Here is a 9,700-nt window from a genome sequence, read left to right as displayed (position 1 = left end):
TCGGTTCATTCTGCAGAAAGCTGTTTGAATTTGATTTTATATAATGGATTATGTTTTGTTCACTCAGTACTATACAATTGTATTATTTTCGGTTCACCATGAGTACTATGTTCGGTTCACTATGAGTACTGTATTCGGTTCATTCTGCACTATTCAAAACTCTTCTTCCTCACATTCTACTGTTTCTTCACCAGAGAGAAAGAGGAAAAGACAAAAAAAAATACAACAACAACAACAACAAAAGAATGACGATAAGGAGAAAACACGTGAAGAAGAAGGAACGCGAAAAAGGAGGAGAAGGAGGGGAAGGAGGAACGCGAAGAAGAAGGCGAAGAAGAAGAAGACGCTCCGTGCGTAAACGAGCGTGAAAAAAAGAAGAAGCGCGGGAGAAGAAGAAGAAGAAGCGTGGAGGAGAAGAAGCGTTGGGCGATGTATTGGGCGCGTGTATTTCACGTTTCATTTAATGGTATTAGGTTTTTTTGGTGTTGGGCAACTTGGTTACATGGTTACATGAATGTGTAGCATCCCTGATATTAAAAGTAGTTTATAAATAAATTATTTTGTATTTGGATTTTTAGTTCTAAAAGTACTTATTTTATAAAAATGTGGTAATAAAAAATAGTAGTATTACGAGAGAAGTCATTTTTTGTAACTTCTCTATAAGCTCTTAAATAATTTTTTAAAAAATTACAATTTAATTTTAAAAATTATACCAAACATTAATACTACTATTTTTTATAAGTCAAAAACTTAAAAAAATTACTTTTAAACTTTTTCAAACATACCATAATCTCTCTATGCTCACGTAAGAGATTAGGGGTTTAAGTCTTTCTGTCTTCGATAAAAAAAAAACAATAAATAACTTGGTTGTGAAGAAAAAATGTTGAAGAATGAAGAAATGGATAATTAGAATGGTTGAAATAATAAAAGGGTAAGTGATGGTAAAAGAGAGAAAGGAAAGAAATGGAAATTTGGGGTGATGAGGCATGAGTGTGAACAGTATAAGGAGAATTGAAAAGATCACAAGTTTTGAGAGAAAGCGCGGGTGGCATGGGGCTTTGGTTTTACCTTTTTACCTCTCTCCAGTCTCCACTGCTGCCAACTTCCTGCACACTGCATACACCACCTCAACAACCCTTCAACGCTATCAAATCTTGTTTGTTCTCTTAACCATGAATACCATATGGTACTTCACTACTTGTACCAAAATGATCAGTGACAATTCTGAGAACACCATGCCACTCAACTACAAGTCTTGAGCTACATTCCTACCATTCTCCCAAATAACATTATTTACTCCCAAACCTTCTTCTCCTTTTTTCTTCTGCATCATGTCCCACACTACATTTACCTTCCTCTTCTGCTTCCTATCACTCCTCTTCTCTTCTTCCTTCGCCGCTCATCACCGCCATCTTCTCCACCACCCACTCTTCCCGGCGCCTTCACTCCCCATCCCCATTCCCCCAACACAACCACCATCTCCCTCTCCTCAACCACAACCACAACCACAACCACAACACCAACAACCCAAGCTTCCATCCTCTTCTATTACATCACCTTCCTCACCGTCTTCTTCTTCCTCACCAAACAACCATTTCTTCTTTCCTACCTACCGCCCCTCTCCACCTCCTCCATCACCCTCCGTCGTCGCCACATTCCCGGCTAACATCTCCTCCCTCCTCCTCCCACATCCTACCTCCAGCCACCACCGTCCCGCTCTCGCACTTGCTCTCACCCTCTCTCTTGTTTCCCTCGCCCTCCTCTCCGCCGCTGCCGCATTCGCACTCCACCGCCGCTCCCGCACCTCGTCATCCTTCCACGCCGACGATGACGAAGACGACGACAAGGCCTCCAGGCAAGATAGCCTCCGCCTGTTCCCACGCAACGCTGCCACCTCCGACGGCACCCACCCCAAGCCCCGCGGCGGCCCCGGCGCCGCCTCAAGCCCGCGCACAGATTACCTCTACCTCGGCACGGTGGCTAGTTCAGAGCCACCGGATTCAAGCTCCAGCAGCACCACCGGAACCTTGATGGTGCCGCCGTACCGAAAACTGAATGATTCGCCGGAACTGAAACCACTGCCTCCCCTGCCCCGCCACAATTTCCGGCCATGGCTGAGTGAAGAAGAAGACAAGGACGAAAAACACAAGGAGAATCAAGACGAAGAAGAGGAACAGTTCTTTTCTCCGAGAGGCTCTTCCGGTAACAGACAAGAGAGTCCTCCTTCCCCTGTTGCGGTTCTTGGAGTCGAAGATTCAAGTTCTCGTTCACCGGAGGCTTTTCCTTTGGAGAAACTCGGATGCAGAAGCTTAAACTCAAGAACCCCATCTCATTCTCGTTCTTGTTCCCCTCACAGCCCTGAAAGCACCAAATCACTGCCACCACCTAATCAGAACCCAGTTTCTGCGTCGCAGTCGCCGTCTTCTTTGTGTTCTTCTTCTTCTTCTCCTAAGCCTAGAGAGGAGTTGAGATCCAGTTGGGATGTTCCGGCCACCGAACTGCCTCCTCCTCCTCCTCCGCCACCACCACCGCCGCCTCCGCCGAGGTTCTGGGAGACTCCGGTGATGAATAAATTGGCGCCAAATGTTGATAAGAATGAGAGTGAGGAAACTCCGAAGCCAAAGTTAAAAGCTTTGCATTGGGATAAAGTGAAAGCTAGTTCTGATAGGGCAACGGTGTGGGATCGCTTGAGACCAAGTTCTTTCCAGTATGACACATTAAACTCACGTCCTATTCTTTATTATTAATTAATTAAGTTAGCTTTTTCCATTGTTGATTAATATCAGTCAACATCTTAGTGCGATTCTATATTCTTTTCTATATATTATATTATATGTTTGTGTTGTTTCAATTATATAATGATTTGATGGATCTGAGTTATGCAGATTGAACGAGGACATGATTGAGACGCTGTTCATGGTTAATAACTCAAAGGAAAATCCTACATTGGCTTTTAGAGATAATAATGGCCGCCGTGGTCAAACGGTTCATTCTTCACCGGTGCCGCCGGAGAATAGGGTGCTTGACCCCAAGAAGTCTCAGAACATTGCTATTTTGCTTAGGGCGCTCAATGTAACTATTGATGAAGTTTGTGAAGCTCTCAGGGAAGGTGAAACTAAAACTGAATAAGATGTAAACTACTATTTAAGGGCCTTTATTTTTCAGTGAGATTTTGAAATACTTATTTTTTTATTCCTTTTTTGGGAATAGGCAACTGTGATACACTGGGAACAGAACTTCTGGAGAGTTTGTTGAAGATGGCTCCAACCAAAGAAGAAGAAACTAAGCTGAGGGAGTTCCAAGACGAATCGCCCTTCAAGCTTGGACCTGCTGAGAAATTTCTCAAGATCATGCTTGATATACCTTTTGCATTTAAGAGAGTGGAAGCTATGCTCTACATTGCTAATTTTGATTCTGAATTAGAATACCTTAAAAAGTCCTTTGAGACTCTGGAGGTATGTATTCATATTGTGTGCTTATTGTTTGATATGATATTATGAATCTCTGACCTTTCAGTATCAATCAAGCCAAAAAAGGCGAAAACACTTAACTATTACCTTAAACTTACTAATCTAATTGCAACCATGACTGATTTTTTATACGAAGACTGCAATAAATTCTCATATTTCAATCTTTCCCGCAGGTGGCTTGTGAGGAATTGAGGAACAGCAGAATGTTTTTGAAGTTACTTGAAGCTGTTCTCAGAACTGGAAACCGAATGAATGTTGGCACTGATCGGGGCGATGCGCATGCATTCAAGCTGGACACGCTTCTGAAGCTCGTTGATATTAAAGGAACTGATGGAAAGACCACTCTATTGCATTTTGTTGTACAGGAAATCGTCAGAACCGAGGGATCTCATATTTCCGGTTCTAACAATCATCAGGCCTCCGAGAACAACCAGCAATATACTCTTCAAGATGAGGTTGAATTCCGGAAGCTTGGACTGCAAGTTGTTTCGGGCTTGAGTGGTGAGCTCACCAATGTGAAAAAAACAGCTACCATGGACTCAGACATGCTTAGCAGCGATGTTGCTAAACTTGCTAAGGGGATCGAGAAAGTTGTGGAAGTTGTCAAACTGAATGAAATGTCACCCTTGAAAGACACTAGCCAAAAGTTTTCTGAGGCAATGAAATGTTTCTTGGAGAAAGGAGGAGAAGAAATTTTAAGAATCCAGAACCAAGAGAAAAGGGCTCTCTCTTCAGTAAAGGAGATAACTGAGTATTTCCATGGGAATTCAGCAAAGGAAGAAGCTCATCCGTTTAGGATTTTTATGGTAGTGAGGGATTTCCTTTCGATATTAGATGGTGTGTGCAAGGAAGTTGGGAAAGCAAATGAGAGGACTCTAGTTGGTTCTAGACAATCTGTAATGCCTGCAAACCCTGTAACGCCAGCAATTTTTCCTATTATTACTGGTAAGCAGCCATGTGATTCATCTGAATCTGATTAACCCAACTGCAACTGTTTGAGTAAGTTCTATACATGTTTGGTTTTGGTCATTGATGCGCTAGATTTTTACTATCCAAACATTACGACATTTCTCACCTGAAGACAAGCATATCCCTTCTTTGAATGATGACAAAGCCCATGCTATCATGGATGACACTTTTTCTCGTGCCTAGATTACTCTGTATATGTTTACTGCCTAGACCATATAATAAATTTGAGTACATTTCTTTTTTAGCGTTACAGTGTTGTAGTTATAAATGATATGATAGATAGAAATTTTGGATTTTCCTTGTTTTTATCATCCATGTAAGTAGAGAATTATTATTTCCGAGTACAATCAAGTTATTACTAATGTAGCAGTGGTGGGGGCACTAAGGTTAAGAATCATCCGAACTTGAAAGCTATTTTGTGGAAAAAGGTCCTGGTTTTTCCTTTCTGGCATTTGCCTCTGAGTCTGAGGGAATATCAATCTGGATCCCTAAAATCCACAACTATGGAGATAAATGACATTACTTGGGTTAACCTAACTTAAGAGTGGTCCATGTGGCTGTAATGTGCCAATGTCAATATCTGTCAAACACATTGTTGCCCCTCATAACCAAGTTTAATATGTTTGGTGCTAATGATGATATTAAATGATAGGCCATAGCAATTTGATCACTGCGAGTTATGAAGCACTCTTTAATTTCATTAGCAGTTCCATCACATTCCCTTCAACTTCATTATGAATTCCATAACCTGAATGGAGAAGTAGCTTCATGTTCCACAGAATTAAGAATTAATAAATATTGGTGTTGTAGATCCAATACACAGCGGACATTTCGGACATAATAAAATTCTTCAAGAAACAATTAAACAGGTTCTCTTTTTTCTGTATACCCTTGTTCTCTTTAATCACAAGGAGGTTCATGTCCTGATTAACTAAAACTAGGAGTCCTCACACTCGGCATCCATGCGTTCAAGTACCTTTCGTGCTTCCTCTTCTGTAGCAGGAACAACGGTTCTAATCCTCAATCCATTTCTAATGGCCTCAGAATCAACACCGAATGTGAAGTAGAATCTGTTAGATACCTGTTTGAAGACAAACATGGAATTAAGTGAAATGGTTAAAAATAAAGCACTCGATTTTTATATTTCGATAGTAGTGCTAGTTTATTATCCATGCGAAATTTTAAAATAGAATTGAACAGATATTTGAGGAAAACAATGGCAGGGAATCTTTGCCGCCTCTTCATAAAAATATTGTAGAAAGAAAAAAAAATAATACTCTACAATTTTATGAGATATACAACAGCAAAGAATGTCTTTTTTCACCAGAGGATATCTTTTAATTATTCCATAGTGGGGAATATTTGATATTGACATTTTAAAATATGAATTCCAAACTCACCTCACTGGACCGTAGTTCAGGCTTGGTAACGTGTGCAACAACTTCAACATTTACCAGAGGCTTTGTTGGATTGTCTACTTCAGTGTACAGAACACAAGTCTTGAGACGAAGAAAATTTCCAACATCCACCTGCATCATCAAGCTTGTTTTCAGTTCAACATCTTCTCGAAATATTAACATAAATGAGGTTAATGATGATTATGTATGTTCAGTTCGTTATAATCGCCCCCTGTATGCTACTCACAGGCTTAACAAAATCAACATGATCAACTTCCAAGAAATGAGGTGCCACACCAGCAAAGGCATAAGCTGTTGAGAAGGCTAATTCAAAGGCTCTTCTCATCAAGAAACCCCCAAAGATTCGGCCATGGATGTTCCTCTGCTGTGGCTGGCAGATAAAAGAATTTTGGAGACAAGTATCCTTCATAAGGATGCTGTCTCTGTTGGCCAATGCTGGCATGTCACTGAATATACGCCCTTCTGCCAATAGTGCACTGAGCCTGTTTCCAGTGTCTCCATCATTTCCATGTTTCTCTTCTGTTTTCCTTTGTTTCCTTAACTTGCTACTCTTCTCTGCTTCTTCCCATAGCAATTTTTCTTTCTCAGTTTCAGGTAAGACCTGGTTAATTGGGACTGCCTTTCCGGTGGCAGAGTCCCGAGCCACAAATGTGAAGTTGGCCACAAGTTTAGGTGATTCTTGGATTTCCGCGTTCCCTGTTAGCAACAAGTGAAGTATCAAGAGGGCAGTATCAGTGGCTAATGGCTATGACTATGATACACAAATACTTTTTTTTAAAACATAAATTTGTGACTAGTTTCTTTATGTAAAATTTTCATATTTATGTATTATACTTTATTGTATTTAAAATTCACAAGCAAGCCTATTTATGCAACACTTTAAAGACAGGTTTGGGCGTATAAAACTATGTCATCATAAAAATTCGAAAGGGGCTCTCTATAACAGGAAGTTTCCATTCTCATACTTTTTTTCCCTTTTCTGAAGGGACATATTATCGCACAATATGATGCATAAGTTAATAATAAGATGCAGTTACTGTTTGACCCTGCATGGCTTGTATCGCAAATTTAAAGAAAATAATAACCAAACACTCAAACAGTACTGCATGCATTGCACAATAACTAGTAATTACTAACGCCACGAATTCATCCAACTAAGTAATAATATTGAATAAATAAAGTCGGTTGTTTTGGACGTATTGACAGTGACAAATGCATGCTTGGTAACGTATAAAATGAAGCTAAGTTAAGAAATTGTCACACTCTAAATACACTTTGACAATCACTTCATATACTGCATTAAATAAACACAGCCAAGTAGCCAACCCAAGTACTAACACTAAAAGCAGCAGACTTTTAGAAACCTAATACTGATATATGCATTGAAAGCGTTGATTATTGAGTCCTCATAATCCATTTGTAGCGGTAAATGGTAATGATGATACGTTACCTTTTGTAAACTGAGTGAGTTCGAGTTGAATCTCCATGGATGACCTTCCAACCCAAGTAACCGCACCAGCGATAGTCAAATCTTCATCAATATGGATCGGTTTCTTCAGAACCATTTTGTCAACAGAAGCAGTCACCAATAATAGAGGCCTCGTAGCTCCATCTTCGTTGCTGCAATGCTACACCACAAAAAAAAAAAAAAAAAAAAAAGCTTTACCACACAACAAGAAAAGAAAGAACTTTAATTTTGAGAGTGTAGTGCAGACCTTGAATGCAATTGTTCCAGCAAGAGCGTCGAAATCCTCGACGAGCTTCCCCATCCTGATATGGTTCCATGGGTTCCTATACTGCTCGCGAAGTATGTGATCCGAAGAGAAGTTGTAGTATATGCTAGTCCTGCTTCTTGACGGCGATTTCGCAACGGTTTCTAAGCTTTTGCCATTGGGAAGGGTGGGGCACTCGTGGATCTTGGATCTGGCCTCCCAGAGAGCGTGTGTAGCAGGGGAATGGAACATCCCAGGCCATAGACTAATTGGTTTGCGGTTTGACGATCCTGCATCGATGTGAACCGAGGGTTTTACATCTTTGGAATCGGATTCACGAGGCGTAGGAGAAGATGATGATGTCGTATAAGAAGAAGCGCAGAGAGTTCTGTGAAGGTATGGATTGAGATTCTTCAGTGACAGTGATGGTGAATCATGAGGATTGGGTTTGACTCTGAATCTGAAGAGAAAGTGACGTAGTGGTGGAGATAGATTCGGGTTTCTGAGTGGCTGCATTGCATTTGCATGGAAAAAGGATGGAAGCTATGGTGTTTGATGAAATGTTCCAACGAAATTGGATTCTATTCCCTCGAATTTGTACTTTACTTTTGAGTTTGGAGGTAATGTGGCTGGTGGGCGAATATGGAATTACTGTAATACCCTTCGGGGACATCTGATAAAAATACCCTTGAATGTTTTCGTCAACTTCGAATAAATTTGGGCTCACCTATTTTCTATATTTCTGGGTACCCTTTGATAATTCTTTTTTGGGGTCAACCTCCACCTAACTCTTTTATATTTTTGGTTGGGATGCTAACTTTTTTTATTTTCAGACAAACCAAAAAAAGAAAATCTCACCCAGTTTCAGACTATAACCAATGCTTTCATAGCTAGCCCCGAACACTGACAAAATTACGTTCAATTTGATTTTAATTTGCAGAGGAGGCTTGGTACATATGCAGTAGTAGAGTGAGTGTAAGTGTGAACCTATAGCGTAATTTAATTTAATTATAATATATAAATAATTTAATTAATATATATTTATACAAGAATATATACTAATTAATTTAATAAAATGTTTGATAACTAAAGAAAATTAGCCAAAAAGAGTCAGAATTTATTTTATTTAACATTCATTAATTGTTGCGACCTTTAATGAATACTAAATAAGAGAGTTCAATTTAATAATTTAATCTACGTTCGTTTCGTTGGTGCACAAGTATACAACTTCAGCTAAATTCTTATTTTGTTGTGTACGCCTGAACAAAAGCTTTTTAATCTGCTAATATGTGGTGGACATTATTTTTAACTATTTCCATTTTCTAATCCTTTTTCCCTCTTTTATAATTTCAGTAGCTCAGGGGTTATGGTTATCCCAATTTATAGCGGTAAGATCTCTAACTCCCCTTAATTGAGTTTTAGTTTACTTAAATTGACCAATGAATTTCAATTTTCTTATTTAGCTACGCAATTTTAACATCTTGGTTGACTAAGGCTACAAATATAAAGTAAGAGTATGAGTGAGAGAAAAGAATAAGAGTTTAATTTGTTCTTTGAAATTATAAGCGTGTTTTGTTTTAATTTCTAAAGTTTTAACAGTATTAATTTAGTCTTTGAAATTATATTTTTATAGACTATTTTGATCCTTAAAATGACTTGTAAAATTTAACTTGAAAAATTAAAATACTTGACAAAACATAATTTCATTGGCTAAATTAAACATCTACACAAAAATATTATTACTAATGCTAATGTTCAAGTATATTGTGCAGTGTACAGAGTGTTGTTCTGATTTGCTGCAAAACTTGCAATCGGGTAGCATTCTTGATTTACAAATGGATCAAAATGAGGGATGAATCTGAATGTGATGAGGTTGAGGATTTCCTTGAAAATCATAACATTGCTATTGGTGTGGCACGTGGAATCGAATATTTACATGAAGGTTGCGATATGCAGATCGCCAAATGATCATCCTTCAATGAAAGAAGTAAGAAAGATGCTTGAAGAAGAAGCTATTGTTCATCAGACTCTAGATTTCATTTAAACTTGTGGAGCTTATGTAAACTTGATTTGTAGAACTTATAAAATTTTAAAGTCAATTTGAAGCATCAGCATAATATGTCACATAAAA

General features: G+C 38.9%; 2 protein-coding genes across 2 annotated transcripts; one reads left to right on the top strand and one right to left on the bottom strand.

Annotated features, from left to right (window-relative positions):
* The first annotated feature begins 1,031 nt into the window (after positions 1-1,031).
* LOC112733591 (formin-like protein 2) lies at positions 1,032-4,747 on the top strand. Its single transcript, XM_025782608.3, has 4 exons — positions 1,032-2,707; positions 2,886-3,109; positions 3,211-3,455; positions 3,644-4,747. Exons 1-4 carry the CDS (start codon positions 1,332-1,334, stop codon positions 4,448-4,450), a joined length of 2,652 nt encoding a protein of 883 aa, XP_025638393.1. The 5' UTR covers positions 1,032-1,331; the 3' UTR covers positions 4,451-4,747.
* Positions 4,748-5,116: 369 nt separating this feature from the next.
* LOC112733592 (acyl-coenzyme A thioesterase 2, chloroplastic) lies at positions 5,117-8,419 on the bottom strand. Its single transcript, XM_025782609.3, has 5 exons — positions 7,573-8,419; positions 7,308-7,485; positions 6,084-6,553; positions 5,840-5,968; positions 5,117-5,520 (listed from the first exon to the last, which is right to left on the bottom strand). Exons 1-5 carry the CDS (start codon positions 8,083-8,085, stop codon positions 5,377-5,379), a joined length of 1,434 nt encoding a protein of 477 aa, XP_025638394.1. The 5' UTR covers positions 8,086-8,419; the 3' UTR covers positions 5,117-5,376.
* Positions 8,420-9,700: the final 1,281 nt, after the last annotated feature.

This window comes from Arachis hypogaea, chromosome 13 (genome assembly GCF_003086295.3).
Source record: "Arachis hypogaea cultivar Tifrunner chromosome 13, arahy.Tifrunner.gnm2.J5K5, whole genome shotgun sequence".
NCBI classification, from domain to species: Eukaryota; Viridiplantae; Streptophyta; class Magnoliopsida; order Fabales; family Fabaceae; genus Arachis; species Arachis hypogaea.
Note: the sequence above shows the minus strand (reverse complement) of the source record. Positions and strands in the feature narration are given on the sequence as shown.